The sequence below is a fragment of the Myxine glutinosa genome, chromosome 6 (assembly GCF_964187855.1).
Source record: "Myxine glutinosa chromosome 6, kmMyxGlut1.1, whole genome shotgun sequence".
Classification (NCBI taxonomy): Eukaryota; Metazoa; Chordata; class Myxini; order Myxiniformes; family Myxinidae; genus Myxine; species Myxine glutinosa.
Genome location: NC_136266.1, coordinates 154,191,603 through 154,212,700, shown reverse-complemented (window position 1 = coordinate 154,212,700; position 21,098 = coordinate 154,191,603). Strand labels below are relative to the sequence as shown.

Here is a 21,098-nt window from a genome sequence, read left to right as displayed (position 1 = left end):
ATTTGGGCCTAACTAATTTAGTCCCGGGTCCGAATCTCACTCCTCGACACCAATTGTTACAGATACGACTTTGATGGTATGGTGGGCCGAGCGGGATGGCCGCCGTATCCGTACAAGTTACCCGATTGTGCCCGAATGTTGACTAATCGCGCTACGCTGGCTCAATAGGAAAGAGAAGACACCCGGCTGGGTTACAATCACACAATACGACACCAGGGGTTCAGTTCTCAAGACCTCCGGAGGAGGTTATATTAAGGCGGAAAAGGTTAGATTACAGGGACAAGAGGGAAACATAGGAAGGTGGGCACTTAGACACAACCTTATATTAACCCTAGACAGACCACAGAGAAACAGGACAAAAACTGACTCACACGGGGATTGATGACAAGGAAAGCGGGTATTTGATGGCCAGCACAAGGTGCACCTTGTGCTCAGGGACAGGATGGCGCGGCCCAACAGATGCAGGAGGTCTCTCAGCGCTCGTGGGTCGCGACTTTGGTGGAGATGCCGGGGAGGTCGCTCAGCGCTCGGGAGGGTGGCGTCTTGTCTTTCCAAGCTCGGGGCGCATCTGACGTCACGTCCGGCGCGGGGCCGCGTATATCCGGCGGGGAGTGACACGCCCTCGGCTCGTTAGCGCCGCCCCAGATGGCATCGGCCCATGGCTTCTCATTGGGTGCGGGGGTTACCGGCTCCGCCCTTGACGAGGGGCCGACAGGGAGCCCCCTTCTGGGTAACCCCGTCGAGCACATGTTCAATGGCGGCCAACCGAGCCGGAGTGAGGACGCAAAGCCGCTGTTGTTGTGGTTGTTGTTGGAGCTTGAGATGATGGGAAGAGATGCGGGGAGGTATGGGAAGGTCCTAAACTCCTACTGGTGCCATATCATCACATTCTGGTGCAACGAAGAGTCATAATTAATGGAAACGAGGCCTTAACTGACATAGACTAAGAATAACTAGGAAGATGTCCGAAAGTTGTCTACGTGTGGTGCGGGGGACCTGGGCACGACATTTAATGGGGGAATGAAGGGGAAGATCGGCTCTAATGGGTGTTGTTTACAGACAATGGGACTAGGGAATGGGGTAAGGGGAGAGTTGGGGAGTATCGGAGAAAATAGGGGAATATTTACAAGCGGATATGGAGGCCAAATTCCATATTCGCAACAATATATATATATATATATATATATATATATATATATATATATATATATATATATATATATATATATTTCTGTCAGTTGATTGTTTGTTTGACATTTGTATTGCCGTGTACAAGAAGGTATAAATAAATGAATGACATGTTTATCTTGTCATTATAAATAAATTGATTTATAAAAATCAATTTTTAGTTCTCCAACCTTTAATGGGCAAACAAACAACTGCTCGACATTTCGATCATCAACACGGATAAACGTGCATCCACTGACCTTTCTCAAGAGTAAAGCAAAATAACTCTATACCCTCCCTTATATGAGGGAAAAGGGGTGGGGACACCGAACCACCAATCAATGCCATTCTGGAACAACTTGTGCCATTCAAATTTAAACCGTACATCAAAACCGTTGCACCACTGAAACAACACCTTGGGATGTTACATCAAAACAACCGTTAAATCACACGTTGAATCAAACAAAACGTAGCATAATTCAAATAAATCGATGAAAAATATAAACAACATGATTGGTAATAATTTATATGCTTGGTGATGCAGTTACTCTGGTACGTTTCTGCATGAGAATGCCAAAAGCTAGTGGATGTACCTCTAATTATGTCTTCTTCAACTTCAACTTATATCCACTCACCCCAATTATGTCTTCTTCAACTTCAACTTATATCCACTCACCCCAATTATATCTTCTTCAGCTTCTTCAATTTCAACTTCAATATGGACCAACTTATATCTTCCTCATATTGGCATTCATTCATTCATTCATTCATTGGCGATTTCAACTGTCATCATGCCAGCAGGCTGGGTGTGGGTACCTATCACACCTTCCGTGGCACCTCAACAAAGAACTTCTGCAAATAATTTGGACTGACACAATCTGTCAATTACCCAACCCAGATCTCAGTCAACGGTACATCATCTCTTCTTGACTTGGTTTTGACTAATTTCCCTGCAAATGTCTGCCCTGTTCTTTTTCTGCTCCAATTGGTTCATGTGATAATTTCCTTGTTAAAGTGGACGTCTCTCTGGCTATTCTCAGAGAGCCTCCTCAGTGTCGACGTGTCTGGCATTTCACCCAGACCGACTGGCATGGTCTTCAAGCAGCCATCAATCATCTGGACTGGTCTCCCATTTCCACTGTCTCTGACATCAACTCATCCTGGAAATTCTTCCAAAGAAATTTGCTTTCTTGCCTGCACAGATTTATCCCATCTCATCTTCAGTTCCTCTCCTTCACATACTCTCCCTCTATTTTATCCTTCAAACCTGCCTTTGGTGCCTCCCCCCCCCCCCCCAAACCCTCCCACCACAATCTCTCTCCTGTTCCTTTTGTTCTGTGGCATCCCAATCCATTCAGTGTTCTTGCTCTTCCACAACCCTTAACGTTGTATACAAAATAAAAGAAAAGGAGGATAAGGGAATAGCTGGGTTAAAAAAGTAAAGGTCTCACCCAAACTTAACACTGAACCACCTTTAGAGGCCATTTTTCCCCGCAGAGCAGGGGTTGGCCTTTTTCGGGCACCGTGGTCCCCTTTTTGAAGCAATGTTTTATGGCCGGATGCCCTTCCTGCCGCCAACCCTGTTAGCCTCTTGTGACACACAGGGAATTACCAGAAAACTGGTGCTCAATTTGCCGACCTCGGAAGGATGACAGGCTGAGTCAACCCTCCTGGCGTTAATTCAGCGATCGACCGGGATTTGAACCCAGGATCCTAGGATCCCAAGCCGGCACCCTAACCGCGAGGCCAACACCCAAACTTAACAGTCAAAAGCAAAAATTGAAGAGGTGAACAGAAGGCAAAGAAATGAACAGAAAAAACAGAAATTTAAAGAAAAATAACTTATAGAATGGAAAGACAAAAATGTGAAAACTAAAGCCGAACCCAAAAAGTGGAAAACTGAAAAACTAACAATAAAGGAAGTCAAGAGAGGAGTCATGATCAAAAATAAAAATAGAACTATACAAAAGAGTAGCTAATAGTTGCATAGTAGTTTGCAATATGTAAGAGAAAGATTTAACAGCTGGAGTTATCTTACAAACAAACTAGCACAACCTACCTTTCCAGTGAGAAGGCACAGTCGAGTGAGGATCGGCAGAAGAGACTGTGCAAATGAAAGACAAAGGAGTTGTGGGTGGCAGAGCGTGGTGAGGAGTGAAGGAATCAGGAAACCAACCATGGAATGACGGATGAGTGTCTCGAGTGCTTCCAACCTTAAGGAAACACAAGAATAAAAGGGCGAGTTAAATACAATTGCAAAAAAAATTAAAGGGTTATTTTCAAATCTTTTCAGATAAATTGAATTCAAGTTGTACAAAGAAAAATGAATTTCCAATTGGACTCAGAGGAAGAAAAGGAAGTGGGTAAGAGAGAAAATTATTGTTTGTTTGCTTTTTACGAATAAGCACTGACAACAAATATCAATGCCAATGTATACCACAAAAATGGTACCAAAGTGGTTGGGGAAGAATAGGACTGCAGTCTCATCCACTGGACGAGGAATATGGCCTCCATGGCTTCAGCGACGCTGGGTGCCCACCCTCTTCCCCACAGGTGTAGTTTTGTGTTTGACGTTGGCTAAATACTCACTCATCCGCCTTATGTTTGACGTTTGCTAATACTAGCTCATCCACCTCACATCAAGGGTTCCACTATCCCTCTTGGCTATCTGAGTTGCCCCAAACCGGTCCAATCCAGATGGGAGTTTTTTTAGGAGATACCATCTCCTTATTGGATGGCCGTTGGCTCCCGAAGGGAGCTCATCTACCCTTTGTAAATAACGATAACAATATAAAGGTGGACTTTGATAACAATATAAAGGTGGACAAAGTAGCCAGATTTGAAAAAGGAGATAACAAACCGAATTGAAATGGATGAACAGTGACTGTTCAGGATTTGCAGAGCAAGGGATTGACTGAAAGTCAAAATTTCCTGGCAAGCCGGGAGCACTGAACCGGCTAACCGTAGTACAGCATCTTGCAAGTCCTAGAAGAGGAAGAGAGAGGAAAGGGAAATTCAGATGTTTTTTTCTCTATAGGGTCTATGGCTCATAGAAGAGCTACCACATCTAAATCTCATGCACATGTGCGTACGTACGTACGTACACACACACACACACACACACACACACACACACACACACACACACACACACACACACACTTTAATATATGGGACAAACACATCCATTGTTGGCCTTGCAAGAAATAACCTGGTGCACTCTGCATGCTGGCAGCACAATATAATGGAGGAAAGGTGAACAGAAGGCAAAGAAATGGACAGAAAAAACAGAAATTTATAGAAAAATAACTTATAGAATGGAAAGACAAAAGTGAAAATTAAAGCTGAACAAAAAAAGTAGAAAACTGAAAAACTAACAATAAAGGAAGTCAAGAGTGGAGTCATGATCAAAAATGAAAATAAAACTATGAAAGAAAACAATGCCATCTCACCTCTCCCCAGTCCCCCACTCAAAAACTCTTCCCACAATCCTCCACACCCTCACACCCATGGAATGCCAACCCACAGGGTTTATTGATAATCTATCCTCTGGTGTAGATGCTGAGGATCAAGGAGAAGAAACTGCAATTACATTATTTAGGTCATCAGTATGACTCGGCCTGGGACGGAATTAAACCGCTATCCTGCCAGACTCAAGAGCGGATGTATCTAATAACAGTGCCCTGAGTCTCGTCGGTTGAACTTTCACCTTTGAGCTGTCTCATTTTCAGATTCCAAAATATTTAGGGGGTTCAAAGGGCATAATTTGGTTGGATAAAAGCAGAAGTTCAACAAGCATTCTGAGTATTGCGCTGCAATACATGTCCCCTACCGGCAGTCTGTCGTCCGGAAAACTGTTGGGGAAATTACCAAGGGTTATTTACCCACAGGTTCTGAATCGTTCCCAATCGCTAATTACCTCAGGACGGTATCACCTGTGATTCGCACTCGGGACTTCGATTTATACACCTTGCAGACAGGTCAGCAGAAGCACGACAAAAAAAGTTGTTGATAAAGAACCTTTCGAGTCGCTAAATATCAGTAATTTATTATATTTTCCGGTTCACGATCAATGATCGATGTGTGTATATATATATATATATATATATATATATATGTTGCTCGGCTTTTCTCTGCCCCTCCGGAAAGCGCGCGCTGTGTCGCGCTTTTGACGTTCGCAGACGAGGCTGAGGGCGCGCGGTGCGGCTTGAGAACTCCAGAATAAACAAGAGATATCCATTTAAAAAAATATATTTTCGTTTAATTAACGATATCTGCCAAACCACGTGCCCTATCGAAAATTCCAAAAGAACATTTTAGTAGACTGATATGCTGAACAGATCTGTGAAGTTTCCCCTTGATTGGATCAAAAATGAGGGAGCGGCTCGGTTTTAAAGGTTCATGCTTAAAAACGTCATAACTCTGAAACCATGTGATGCATGATGTCATGCTCACTGACTTTTTTTGTTCGACATGGGTATGCGATTCTGCCTGCAAAGTTTGGCCTCGATCTGTTCAGCCGTTGCAGAGAAAAAGGGGTTTTTGTGTTTTCATGAAAAACAATATGGCGGCCGAACCACGTGACCTGTGACATCATAATTACCATTAAAATATTCTACAGACCGAGTCCCCCCTACGGTGAAAATTTTATCTCAATCGGTCCTATTATTGCAGAGAAAATATTTTTTAAAGGAAATTAAAATTTAAAATGGCACTGAGTTAAGGATCATCAGAATTATCAGAATTCCCAAAGTTCAAAGTGCCATAACTTTGTCAAAAATGATCGAAACGTCATGAAGTTCGAACTCGATCTGTAACTTATCATGAGGAAACCATGTGCCAAGCTTGAAATCATTAGCATTAAGCGTTTAGAAAAAAAGTCCGGAAAACTGTTCTTTATGTGACGGAGTGACGGACGGACAGACGGAGGGACGGCGTGCAAACCTATAGTCCCCTCCGGTGTTCACCGGTAGGGGACTAATAAGGGGAATATTAGTATCAATTATCATGAATATGAAGGTCAATATTAGAGCAATCAAGAGGAAAGTTCAGATGGGAAATTTAGCTTTAAAAACCACAATGCTCTCACTCACAACTCGTCCATTGCAAATACACAACAACAACAACAACAACAACAACAACAACAGGCATTTTAAGGCCATTTTCCCTACAAGAGCGAGGGTTAGCCCATTGCAAATACAAAAGCAGCAAAAATGGTGTTAAAATCCTTTCTCATTCCTCCCCCATTCAACTCTGCTTGTCAATAACTATTAAACCATCGACACATATAATTAATTAATTATTAATGAATAAAAAAAGTGAAAAAAATACCCTAAAACCCCTAATTATTGAATCCAACTTTAAATGTTTTTTTATGGAGCTATCGAGGCGACTGTGTGTGCCGACATGGAGCAGCGGGAAAGACAAATATCTAAGAGGATTGGAAAGGCAAGACAAGAAATGAGTTGGTGACCACCACAAATCCAAGATTGATAACAAAATAGCAAACTCGTAACTCAACATGTATCTTTTCATAAATACATTCACGTATAACTACATCCATATGTACACATTTACATCCTTAACAAAATCACTTATTTAAGTAATACATGCCGTTGTTAAAAGCAACTATGAGTGCCTCGTTGAAGCTAATTAAACGATCGACATTTAAAGTGATATAAATTAACTCTGCCACACACTCATATGTACACATAAAATGACAATTTTCTTGACAAACCCCAAAGCCACCTTTTTCCAATTCCGTTTTCTTTCCTGTAAGTCCTTTTTATTGTCCATCTTGGTTTATCCCATGTACCCTGCCCCAGCCCTCTCCCCACCACAGATCTCCTGATGTCCCTGTTCTCTACTGTTGTTGTGCTTCCCTCTCACCCTCTTATCTCCCGCTCCCTTTATTATGTTTCATGTGTGTTTCTGTTTCTGTTTTTGTGTTTTATGTGTTAGCTCTGACACAAGCCTCGACTTTGTATACAAAAATAAATAAATAAAATACATATCTTGTACATGTGATTCTTGGCATGCGATGGACAATTAAGATAATCTTGAACGAAAAACGTATCAAACATCCAACGCACTGCTTTTAAATATATATTTCAACTTCAAGGAACACTTGTGTCAGAGTTGACTGGGGTAAAGGAGTCCCTTTGGGCTTCATGAAAAGCGCTATACAAAATAAATGAATTATTATTATTATTAAAGTGAGGGAAAAGTATAAAGAGTATGAAGGATCTCTCTCTGGACATGCACAGTGGCTGGAGCAATTTCTCAACATTATCAAACCTCTCCATTATTAATTCGTACCTTCACATCTGCGACTATCACGCCCAATATCCCAACCCTGGTATTATCAAGGAAGTACAGCAATTGACAAAAACAGCCCACCTTTTCTCATGGAAACACATGCACCCCAAACAATTGGAACCTTCATCCTAAATGTTATGGAATATGCTGCCCAACTATGACCAAAGGAAGAAAGTTACAACACCATGTTTGGCTACTTGCCTCCTTTTGTTATTGTAAATCATTCATGTCCTGGTACTTGCTTCCTTGACATGGCAATTAAAGCTAAAATAAGAACCATAACAGACACATCTGTGTGCCAGTGGATGCCACTTGCTTCTGTGATGTGATTGGGCTACTGAACTCATTTTTCTAAGGGTATGTCACTTGCTTCCTTTTGTCAAAGTTGGGCAGTATGGCTCAGTCCATAGAAGATGGTGCTGATGCTACCCATCTTCGCAGTCTTGAAAGTAGAATCCAATGGGATTCCACTTTCATAATCAAAAACTCTCTTCCTCACTCTCCTTGCACTGCCCTCTCTCCACCCCACTCCCAGGAGTACCTCTGGCTATGGCTTCCCCTCTGCTCCCACCTTTTGTTCTTATGTGTTCTGGACTGTCCTCCAATCAGTGATGACTCCATTTGCATCTTTCTGTCTGACAACATGGACCAACTTCTATCCACTCATCCCAACTCTCTCTTCCTCAAATGTGGCGACTTCAACTGTCATCATGCCAGCCGGCTGGGTGTGGGTTCCTCTCTCACCAGCCACAGCACCTCAGCAAAGGACTTCTGCGACTCACTGGGACTGCCTCAATCTGTGAATATTTTGACCCGCATCTCAGTCAACAGAGCATCTTCTCTTCTGGATTTAGTTATAACTAACTTCCCCACAAATGTCTGCTGCTCTTCTTCTGCTCCAATCGGTTATTCTGATCATTTGCTCGTTAAAGTGGACATCTCTCTGGCCATGCTCAGAGAGCCACCTCAGTGTCGACGAGTCTGGCATTTCACTCAGGCCGACTGGCACGGTCTTCAAGCAGCCGTCAATCATCTGGACTGGTCTCCCATCTCTACCGCCTCTGACATCAACTCATCCTGGGAATTCTTCCAAAGTAAACTGCTCTCTCTCATGCACAGATCTATCCTATCTCGTCTTCAGTTGTTATACCCTTCCTCCCATCCATGGTACACTGAATCCTGTGGTGAGGCAGTTGCCATGAAACAACGTGCCTTTGCCTCTTGGAAGGCTAACCCAACTGTAGACAATCTCAGTTCCTTTCACAAAGCTCGGAACAAGTGTGTGTCTACCCTCAGGAGAGCCAGGAAGCACTATCTCTCCACACTCAAGACTGAACTCTCAAACCTATCTCCCTCCTCCAAATCATGGTGGCATTTGGTGAAATCTGTTTCTGGTGTTTGTTCCCCTTCCATCCTCTCCCTTTCCTCAAACAGCTACACAGCTGATACTGCAGGTGAAAAAGCCGAATGCCTCAACTGTGCGTTGGCCTCAAAATCTTATGTCCCAAACCCGTATCTCTCTGTACCCACTACCCACCTTACCCAGTCGAACACAGCTGCTCCTGGACTCTGTGACCTTCTTTCCTGACAAGGTGGAGAAGTTTCTGTCAAACCTCGACTCTGAATCTGCAACTGGACCAGACGGCATCAGCCCACGGGTCTTAAAATCCTGCTCAGCCGCTCTATCTCACCCTCTCTCTGTTCTCTTCACCCTCTCTTTTGCTCAAGCTCATCTGCCAGCAGCTTGGAAATCAGCCAACATTACCACTTTACACAAAAAAAGATGCAAAAACAGATCCTTGCAACTACAGACCAATCAGCCTGCTGCCAATCATCAGCAAGGTCGTGTAATCCATCATCGCTTCTGACATCAAATCCTTCCTCTTCTCCAATGGCTAGATCTCGGAACATCAATTTGGTTTCAGTCCAGGTCACTCTACTCTGGACATGCTGCTTCTGCTGTCTCAACAATGGATGGAGGTCCTCAATGCCAAACAGGAAATCAGCGCTGTCTCCCTTGACATATCACGTGCCTTCGATACCGTCTGGCACACCGCCCTGCTCACCAAACTCTCCTCTTATATGGTATCCATGGAAACCACCACGCATGACTTGCGGATTTCCTCACCGGTCGCAGTCAACGTGTGGCCCTGAATGGAATTCTCTCATCTCCCCTTCCTGTTCAGGCTGAAGTTCCTCAAAGCAGTGTTCTGGGCCCTGTGCTTTTTCATTAATGTTCTCTCCAAATCTCTGGAAAATCCTCTCTATCTCTTTGCTGATGACTCCACTCTCTGCCGCACCATATCTTAACCCTCAGATCAGCAGGCAGCAGCTTCTTCACTCTCTGCAGACCTGGACAATATCACAAACTGGTCAAACAAGTGGAACATGTCTTTCAATCCTGACAAATCTCACACTCTTTGTCTCTCCGAAAAGACCGACTGAAGAAACCCTCCCATCTACTTTCTGAACAATCCTCTTGAAAAAGTTCTGTCACAAGCTTTTGGGTCTCACAATCTGCCTTGATCTTTCCTAGGAAAACCACATTGGAATCTCCCATTATGAAGCTGATTCTGAGGGCCTTTCTCTCCCACTCTCACTGCAGGCAGGTAGGTGGTCTTTCTGTCTTATACCGACTCCTCTCCGGCCTTGCTCCCCCTGCTCTGTCTGTGCTCGACTTATTTAATTTCGTCTGATTATTTATTTAATGCAAATGAGGCACCCTGCTCGTATTGTAGAGTTTCTGCTATTTCTCGCAGATATATATATATATACAGCAATATCCCGTTTTACACCATTTCGACCTACGTCAAATCCGACTTGACGCCACTCTTCCAGAGTAAATTTCAGTTCAGCGAACGTCATTATGTGCGACTTTACGTCACTCCTACATCATAATAGGAGGACGTGGAAAAAATTATTTTTTCCTTAAAAATATATTTAAAATAAATAAAATAGTACATAAAAATTAACAATAAAAGAAGCAAAAAAAAATATTTAAAATACAATAAAAAGCACATTAAAAATATTTTAAAATGTACGTACAGTATACGTACGCGTAGCTGCTGGTTCTCATTCAAAACAAAGGCGACGCCATATGCATTTTGTCCTGTGCTGCGGTCGCGTGCGTGCTTTGCCTTTCGCTGTTATTTTTGTGATTATTCCTTTACTGTGTCTGTGTTAGCCATGGGTCCTAAGAAGGATAGTGCTAGTGTTTCCAAGCGTGGTTTGCACGCTTTAAACGGCGCTTCAGCTTACACAACGTCAAGATTCAGGGCGAAGCTGCAGCTGCCGACACCGTAGCCGCCGAGGTATTTCCTGCCACATTGAAGAAGATCATTGAGGACGAGGGATTCTTGCCCGAACAGATCTTCAACGTCGACGAAACGGGCCTTTTTTGGAAGAGGATGCCCAACAGATCCTTTATCTCGAAGGAGAAGACCATGCCAGGCTACAACCTCGTGAAGGAGCGGCTAACGCTAATGCTTGGGGGTAATTGCACCGGCGACTTCAAGCTGACGCCGCTCTTGGTGTATCATGCGGCGAACCCCCGGGCACTTAAGAACATCTCGAAGGCGTCTTTTCCCGTCATTTGGATGAATAATATGAAGGCATGGGTTTTACGGTGTTTGTCTTCATTTTAAGGCATTACGCCCGGTTTACGTCAAAAACTGAGTTACGTCACGGCTTATGGAACCAATTAATGACGTAGGCCGGGGTATTGGTGTGTGTGTGTGTGTGTGTGTGTGTGTGTGTGTGTGTGTGTGTGTATATATACACAGCAATACCCCGGCCTACGTCATTAATTGGTTCCATAAGCCGTGACGTAACTCATATATATATATATATATATATATATATATATATATATATATTTATATATTTATAATTATATATATATATTCGTTGTCTGTGAGAAGTAGAGTGAATTTTCACAATATAACAATGGAGTGATGAATACAGAATGTAGAGACATTGAGAAAATTGAGATGTTAAGAAATGAGAATCAAGGCCACACCAGAGGATTCAAATGCACCTCAAGTGTTTCACCATGTAGAGATGAATCACTATCGTCCGACGTTGATGCCGGGAAAAGCACAGCTGAAGAGAGAACAAAACTCTGAAGAGCAGAGAGATAGCGCAAACAAGGCGACCAAACCTGCAGACAAAGAAAGCGATCACTCACATTAAACATCAAAGCCAATTGTGTAGATAATCTTGTGTTGCACATTTCCTGGATTACACAATGCATGTGATATTATATGAAACTGCATGTTGATGCAGATGGCCAGACTTTGTTAAAGGCCCAAAACTTCTTTTCCGACTGCACCATGTGTAAAAGCTTATTATGTCTTTTAACCCTGAGAAAATGCACACACCCAACCTCACTCTAACTCACTCTCTCAATTTCCCACTCTCTGTCTCCCAATCCCAACCTCTCTCTCTCGTCTCACTCTCAGCCATGATCTCTCTTGGCATTACCACATTTCAAAGTTGGCCTCCAAAGCCAGTCGCCAACTGGGCATCCTCCATTGTACAAAGTCCTTCCTTGGCATACCGAACCCATATCCAACTACAAGGCCTCCATCCGCGGCTCGATGGAGTGCTGCTCTCACCACTGGACTGGAACGCTCGTCTCAGAAGTTGCTCAGCTTGACGCCGTGGAAACGAAGACCTTCAAGATCATTGGTATCTCCCATGATGAAGCTATTACAACGAGCCATCACTTTGCCATCGCTGACATGTCGGTGGTCTCTGTCTTCTTCCACCTCCTTTCTGGTCTTTCACCCTCAGCCCTCTACTGCCTACCCCCCTCCCCCACCCCCCTCACCCCCTACGTATCTGCAAGGTGCACACGGCCACCAGCAACCCCCCTTCAAGTAAAACTGCCAAAATGAAAAAACATATGCTCACCTCCACTCATTTGCTCCTCTTTTTTCCACCTGTGGAACCAACTTTCACATTCTCTTCAATCTCTTCCCTCCAGGTATTCAAGGCAGCTGTTCAACACCATATCAGATCATCCCCAATCCAAAACCATTATCTTTTCTGCACCCAATGCAAGAGTAACGGGCAGGAGCATTGAAAAGACAGGACGAGAACCATGCAGGTTGTGTGATCTGAGAGGGATATTATGTAGTCTGGCCGACCTAGCATCACTTTATTAATGATTCCAAGGCATGCGTGTCTGGGCCAAATCAGAAAGACTGGATTCATGCAGCCATGGAGTCAAGCAAGGGTGTGGCAAGCCAACGAAACATTGACCATTTGGTGAGTGGCTTGAGTCGCCCCCGTGCACAGCCTTAGCATAAATGTACATATTATATGGCCTTTGTGTTTGACAAGTAATCCCATCAGAGTAGAGGTTCCTGTACAGTACATGGCTCCAGCAGAAGTCACTGATGAGATCAGAGTTTCTGTACTTTTACCTCTGAAGCATCACAGATGTGTGGTCAAGCACCATTGTGCAGGCTTTAGCTGACTATCCTGGCACTACAAGTCTGAGAAAGCATCATTTGTAATCCGTTCTTACCTGTGCTAGACAATCTAATGAGATCCTCATTCTTTCCAACTACTTATCAGCCTCGCTTAATCATGATCGCTTTTCATTCAGTCCATGTGTTTCAAATGTTGCCTGTATGCTGCAATGGCTTTTAAGATCGACCTAACTTTGCCACCTCACTGGATTTTATACTTCGCTCGGGTACCTCTAGCATAGCTGAACTGCAATATTTTATGAAGTTTAGCAACTCCAGCAGTTAAGTGCATGCGCTGATGATATGAATCAATCGATCTTTGGAACTTAGGTTACTTTTACTTTCTGTATGAAGTAATTAATAAAATGTCATTTTTTTCATTAGATGAAATTTTTCATCATTCAGAATTTTTCATCATGGGTAGCGGATGAATTGGACACCTAGATAGCTCAGTTATCCAAATTTCCACCACATTTCCAGGAAGACCAAATTTCCAGGAGCTTTTAAGTTTTTGTTTTTTTTAGGACTAAAAAGTTATTTTGCAAGACTCATAAATCGCAATACAAATATTTTATGGAATAAGTGGCAATGGAATAAAACACAAGATAAGAATGAAACCTTGTTTGTTTTCTGTTATTTCATTGACTATTTCAATAAAACATATATACCTACAGACAAAATATACTAGCTGGGTGACCATAAAGGTTTGATTGCCGTTCACACCATAACCGGCTGCTAAGACATAAAACGTCACATGTTATTACATGTGACGTCACATAATCCCATCCTCCATGCAAAACAAAATGGCTGTGCAGCAGATGTCTGACAACTTGTGATGATGGCGACCTCTCTGCTTCACTTTTGACTGTGCAGGCAAATGTTGTAACAAAACAAGTGAAGGAGATCCGATGTGTAAAAGGAGTTGCGCCCCCAAAATTGAGTCAAACACTTGGTAATAAATATTCATTTGGGGTTCGGAACAACTTTGGCTGTTCCTTTTTCCAACTTCTTGTGTTCCTGCTTTAATATCTTCATTTTCTTGTGGCAGCTTGTGAGCACCGTGTTGATTCGTCTTCGTCTTGCATGAGCATTAGATATAGTTTTATTCCACGTGTAGGAACTCAAGCCTCGTTCTACAGAGTCTTCCGACCACAGGGAAAACTAGACCGGCACTCGGTAGAGCACATACCTCCACAAGGCTGAACAGTTTATGTTTTGTATCCCACTGATAGGTAGGATCTAGATCCAGATCTGAACCAAAATCGAATCAACTGGTTCCTGTCACCTAACCAACTCATCCACATTATTTTGTCCGAATCAGTCGTGCTATGGATCGAAATGAGATGAGAAAATGAGAAACGATATCCTATAATGAGAAACGATATCCTATAATGAGAAATATCGTTTTTGGCCCCATTTCTCAATGGTGAAAATTCAATTGAAGAATTAAAATATTCTCCGATCCGGATCGCGATCTTCACCAAAATCGAATCAATTCTTCCTTGTCACACACCCAAGATGTCCACTAAATTGTGGTCTGAATATGTCCCCAACGTTTTGAGATATTCTGTTCACAGACAGACAAACAGAAAAATACAAGGTGGCAGAGGTAACGAAAAGATGGCAGAGGTAACGAATAAGGTGGCGGAGGTAACGAATAAGGTGGCGGAGGTAACGAATAAGGTGGTGGAGGTAACCTAAGGTGGCGGGGTAACCTAAGGTGGCAGAGGTAACCTGAGGTGGTGGAGGTAACCTAAGGTGGTGGAGGTAACCTAAGGTGGTGGAGGTAACCTAAGGTGGTGGAGGTAACCTAAGGTGGTGGACGTAACGAATAACTTCACTTGAGTGTTTGCAAGCAATGAGACAAACTCTTTGTCTGCACCAACTCATGAATGACCAGCATTTTTTCTCCTCACAGTCAAACAGTAGATGATGCCGACGCGATTCTGTCGACTGGCTACTTGTAGGTGGCCCAAATTGGCCATGGATATTTAAGCGGCTGAATGATTATATTTTTAAGGCCATTTTCCCTGCTAGAGCAGGGGTTAGCCTTGTGGGCCCCATGACAATCCTCATGTTTCCCTTTTTGAGGCAATGTTTTTATGGCCGGATGCCCTGAATGGCTGAATCTCATCACTAAACTACCTGTCCATGAGCGGTCGGGGTGGGTGTGAACAAAACTACATGATGCCCTGCCGGGTCTCAAGTGGCTTCAAAGATGTGGGCGAAACGAGCCGAATGGTTACATTGGGAAAAAATTTTTGAATGAGAATCGTATTTTTTTGCATAACAGATTAATATTGGTGTGGGTCTGCCATGAACTGTGCGTTAGTGCGAGACATGGTTTTTCAACACAAACGCGGCATCAAATATCCAGCTCCATATATTTGATTGCTGTAATATCAAATTCATCATTATAAAGAAAGCTTTTCAAAGTATTTGCATTGTTTTTATGTGTCAAATTGGTGACTCACTGGCACCGAGTTGAGAAGTTGACAAAACTGAGAGAGAGGCATGCTGGCTGATTTCCCGATCAGAGTACAGGCCTCCGTAACAGCCACTTGGACAATAAGGGAAACCATTTCTCCTGGAAGATGCCCACTGACAATAGGCAAAAGAAAGGAAATTTGAAGTAAAATAAGGTGGGAAAGATAAAAGAATGTTGGAATTTTATATGAATGGATACTTATACATGTGGTGAGGACGACAAACCATTTTATTTGTAGTCCAGTACTTGTGGAAGAGGTTTTACCCATATCTCGGGATCACGTTTAATTATTTTTTTTGAGGTCTGCCGGGCCACCTAAACAGATTTTTTTGTGGCCAGATAGCATCTTTGGTGGCCCAACAGTATGTTATTTGCTGGTGAATCAAAGTTAATAAAAGTTAGTATCCATGTTTAAATTACTATTTCTCACAACACCGACAGAGAATTTGAGCGGTTTTCATACCAGAAACCTCGCAACTCGTAATCACAGAACACACCCGTCAGCTATTCAATCATCTACCAACTAACTTACAGCAAAATAATAATAGGACAATTTTAATATTTGCTGAAGAAAAATTTCTTCACATATTAACCCATTCAGTGCATTTTCCAAAACAATTGTTAGCTCTGCACAACTTTCAGCTATTGACGAGATAATTGTGAAGAAATCTCAAATAGTACGAAAGCACATGTCACTGTAAAACTTGAGTACAGTATTTTTATTTGATGAACAGTCAGTTTCAAAATATATTGCGTCAAAATTTGATGTAAAGAACATTAAATTTAACACAGTGTGAATTTGCATGATGAGCATGTGGTTGTGGTAGCATCATGTTATGGGGATGTTTCCCATTAGCAGGGCCTGGGGCATTTGTCATGATAGAAGAGAAAATGGATGGAACAAAATACAGAAAAATCCGAGAGGAAAACCTGCTGCCCTATGCAAGAAAACTGAAATTGAAACGGAGGTTCACCTTTCAGCATGACAATGACCCGAAGCACACAGCCAAATCTACACTGGAGTGGCTAAGGAACAAAAAGATAAATGTCCTTGAGTGGCCCAGTCAGAGCCCCGAACTAAATCCAATGGAAAATCTGTGGCATGACTTGAGGATTGCTGTCCATCAACGCTCCCCACGCAACCTGACTGAGCTTGAACAGTTTTGTATAGAAGAATGGGCAAATATTGCCCAATCAAGGTGTGCGAAGTTGGTAGAGACCTATCCCAACAGATTCTCAGCTGTAATTGCTGTCAGAGGTTCTTCCACCAAGTATTAACTCAGATGGGTAGACACTTATCCAACCAAGAAATTCTACTTTTGTATTTAAAATTAATTTTCAGAAATTTGTAGAATTTGTTTTTCACTTGGAAGTTCTGGGTTACGATGTGTAAATAAACAAATAAACGTGGACAAAGACCGATTTAATGCAATTTAATTCCAAGTTATAAGGCAACAAAAGGTGAAAATTTTGAAAGAGGCTGTAGACTTTCTATACGCACTGTATAAGGTTCATGTGATTCTCCTCAGTCCCGTGCATGCGAGCATATCGCCATTAATTTAACAGAGCCTTGGAGAGAGTTAAAGCCTGCTTTGGTTCATCCATTCAGAGGCGGTGTTAATCGCCGTGAACACGACAATATAAAATAAAGTTCCCTTACTTGTGAAATGTAATGCTTTTGATCATTTTCAACTTGTGTGAATGCCTGTGATTTCAGCTGAAAGCACAGCAGAACACAGAACAGAACACCATCTTTTCAACTGAAACCAGCAAGCTGAACTGCTTCTCTGGGGTATTCCAAGATGGAGGTAATAACTAATTGCTGGTGCTACTCACTGCCGACTTGTCACCACTGTGGGGTTCGCTCCAGTGATATATACAGCTCAGTGGGCGTGTTCCATTACCAAGCAACCTGAAGAGAGCTCACTAATTTGCTTAAGCACTCAGGCAAGCACTCCAACAAAATGGTTGATAAGGAACAGTTGGCTTGGCAAGCCCTAACAAGCTACTTAGTATAGGACATTCCTGGATCGGCTTTTTGCGCGAGTTTGAGTTTATGGTTGGCCATGTCAGGGGAGATTATGGAGTTTCCGTTATTCACATAAAATAATTTGAAATATATCTATGGGAGCAGTTCGGGGGGTGGTAACGTCATTATTTTTTACTGCCAATTATTGTACTATTATTCTTGTTAATATTATTATTAATATTATTTTGCAATACTGTAATGTTAATATTATTATTATGCTATTATCATTATTCTTGTTATTACTTTTACCTTTTGAAGTGGCCCTTGAAAATTGCCATGATACGGTGGAACACCGTTCAAGCTGCTACATATTATACACCTTCCCAAGGTGGAGATAGGCAATAAAACATGGGAATTCCTCCAGATGTTTTGCAGTCAGAAGTCTAAAACAACATAGTCTAAGAGAGAGAGGGAGAGAGGAAGAGAGGAAGAGAGGAAGAGAGGGAGAGAGGAAGAGAGGGAGAGAGGAAGAGAGGGAGAGAGGAAGAGAGGGAGAGAGGGAGAGAGGGAGAGAGGGAGAGAGGGAGAGATGGAGAGAGGGAGAGAGGGAGAGAGGGAGAGAGGGAGAGAGGGAGAGAGGGAGAGAGGGAGAGAGGGAGAGAGGAAGAGAGGGAGAGAGGGAGAGAGGAAGAGAGGGAAGGAGGGAGAGAGGGAGAGAGGGAGAGAGGGAGAGAGGGAGAGAGGGAGAGAGGGAGAGAGGGAGAGAGGGAGAGAGGGAGAGAGGGAGAGAGGGAGAGAGGGAGGGAGAGAGGGAGAGAGAGGAAAAGACAGAGAAAAGACAGAAAAGTACAAGAGACATCAGATGCTTCTAACTCGAATTATGGTGTGCAAAATAATTTTCAAAGGGCACCTGACCTTTGACCTGTTCAATGTAAAATTGAATCAGTTCATCTTTGTATGACAGTCCATGCTAAGTTTGGTCAAAATCCCTTCAGCGGTTCACAAGATATCGCAGTAATGAAAATCTTTTACTTTCAGCTAAAGGACACGTAATATTTGGCCTTTGACCCCAAAATCTTATTAGTTCATTTTTGCATCATAATACACCTTTGACTAAGTTTGGTTACAAAAAAAAATGTCTTCAGTGGTTCACAAGTTATCAGGGGAACGAAAATTTATCATGGACGGATAGACACAGACAAATAATATTTTGGGGGTCAAACCACCCTCCCCATCTGACCTCCCATCCCACAAACAAAATATCGTGATGTCATCTGGCATAGCAGACACTTTGTAAATTGTCCACTTTTGATGGGCCGAAACATAATAAAATGAGTTGGAAGTTGATTTGGATGTCGTTAGCAGAATTGCAAGACATTGTTAAATTGTCCCTACAGAATTTGATGATGACGTGCAAAGTGGTGAAATATGAGATGCAATTGTTGCAGACAAAATGATAGACAAAGGGACAGACACATTTGTATTATTTATATATTTGAGTATGACCCAGTCTAATGCATGGTTTGACATTCACGGTATCGACAATAAAAGCAGGTAAAAACTAAGTGATGCAGAACATTGATGCAATAAACCAAGACTATTGTCCCCTTTCCAATCTTTTTTCAAATTTGCATTATTGTGCAATTGTGAGGCAAAATATGTGAAATCTACCATTTCGTATAAATGTGGCCATGGAAATCATATTTGCAAGGTATTTAATGCAGTTATTGTGTTTAAACAATCGATTTCTCCACATAGAATCAATCAATATTTTGCAACAATGAAAAACTTTGTCTTTCATCAGCAAATGAGTCAGACTGTAATGAAAAAGAAAACAAACTCACCCACACACTCCCTCTTCTTCCCCTCCAAGTCTCTCAGCTAAGCGCAGGAGAACATAATCTCTGAGCTCTATAATGCATTCTTCTTCTTCACCTGCAGGATGGAGTAGAAACAAGAAATAAGACACAGAGATAGTGAGAGGTTACAAAACCAAGCAATCAATGCCTTCACTCGTGCTTGGAAACGAAGGGAGGATCAAAGATAAACACCACAATTATTGCAAGTTTAATTGAATCCACCATTTTTACCTTTCGTAATAAGTTGGCGAAGGAGTCGAGTTATCTCCACCTCTTCAGAGTAAAGAATAAACAAGCCAGTGCTGATAAAAAGATCGAAAAAGAGGGTGATATTTATTTTTGAATAGTAATGAGGAGTATGTATCAGTTTTCTTCGTGCAGTTACAGTGGGCATAGTGAACAAATGTTTCACCTAATTGTCTCGCAGGCTTCTGAACAAATTTCCCTCCATTCATCAATATTCTCCACAAGATTCCACAAGAACACAACAATGCTCTCTTTAATGTGCATGCCTTCTCCACTCATCGTCACTACTTCCACATCATCTACGTCATCACTTTCCTGCGTATGATGAGCCTCCAGCCTGTGAAACAAATACTGAGAAAGAAGAAGGAGAGGGGGCGTATTGGAAGGATACAAAGACTTATGAAATACATTTATTTTTAATGTATGCATATAATATGCAGTACAACATGCCACGGATAATACATGTATGTATATAATATACAGTACAACATGTCACATATAATATATGTGTATATAACATACAGTACAATATGTCACATATAATATGTGTATAAATCACAATCGTGCTTGTGTATGTGTAAACCAGTGTGTGTGTGTGTGTGTGTGTGTGTGTGTGTGTGTGTGTGTGTGTGTGTGTGTGTGTGTGTGTGTGTGCACACACATGCCGCCACCACTGGTCATCTCCACTCGCGAATCTCGAAAACTAAACAGAGCCTTCCCTGGTGCTGAAGCATCCATCTTACCCCAGAGAGGAACCACGACTCATGGATCAGGCAGTCTCCTTATCCATGCTCCGTTTCCCCCTCAAAGTGGAGATACGGGGTGTGCCCAGTCGATCGGCACAACTACGGGTGCCCACCTCTCCTACAAAAGCTGCCGCCCATGGCTCAGTTCTCACTGCCATCTAAGCCATTGTATTTGGCACAGTCCCAAGAAACTCGGTCCCATACAGGCGGAACTTGGCAAAAAGGGAGTCACTAAAGCTCAGCTTTTCATTCTCAGCATGATGTGGTCGGCAAAATCCAACAAGCCACAACGCCAGGACTCATCCCAACCGATCCGCATGACTCGGGCGCCATGTGCACAGCCATCTGCCTCACCAAAGCTGCCGTGCATGATTATTTCTCACTCCCACTGTAGCCGTTGTATTCAGCGCAGTCCTCGATCCCACAAGCCTCAGTCTCTTTTGTCCTCAATGGTCAGAGCTTTGCAAGAGGGAGTTCGCCAAAGCTCTGGCCATCTCCCCCTCGCCACCACCTTCATGTGTGATTGTGTCATTGCTTGTTAACTCTATATGAGGGTTGCGGAAGGTGGAACGGAGCCTTCCCATGTCTCAAAGTATCCACCTTCGTGTGTGTGTGTGTGTGAGTGAGTGAGTGAGTGAGTGAGTGTGTGTGAGTGTGTGTGTGTGTGTGTGTGTGTGTGTGTGTGTGTGTGTCGTTGATTGTCATCTTACTATAATTCACCAAATGTCCGTCTGTCCCATTCGAAGGTACTGCAAAAATGGCTCGACCAATCGCAATGATATTTTGGTTGGGTATTCTTGGGACCCCTGGGAGTGAAATAGACTATAT

General features: G+C 42.7%; 1 protein-coding gene across 1 annotated transcript in view; it reads right to left on the bottom strand.

Annotated features, from left to right (window-relative positions):
* Nucleotides 1-21,098, bottom strand: part of LOC137429479 (putative E3 ubiquitin-protein ligase HECTD4) — a 224,760-nt gene that overhangs the window by 117,174 nt on the left and 86,488 nt on the right. Inside the window, exons 12-18 of the mRNA XM_078781093.1 lie at nucleotides 19,691-19,875; nucleotides 19,510-19,580; nucleotides 19,264-19,354; nucleotides 15,437-15,563; nucleotides 11,522-11,644; nucleotides 4,028-4,152; nucleotides 3,227-3,380 (exon numbers count right to left, since the gene is read on the bottom strand). Coding sequence (XP_078637219.1) covers nucleotides 3,227-3,380; nucleotides 4,028-4,152; nucleotides 11,522-11,644; nucleotides 15,437-15,563; nucleotides 19,264-19,354; nucleotides 19,510-19,580; nucleotides 19,691-19,875 — 876 coding nt within the window. The remainder of the gene's footprint in view (nucleotides 1-3,226; nucleotides 3,381-4,027; nucleotides 4,153-11,521; nucleotides 11,645-15,436; nucleotides 15,564-19,263; nucleotides 19,355-19,509; nucleotides 19,581-19,690; nucleotides 19,876-21,098) is intronic.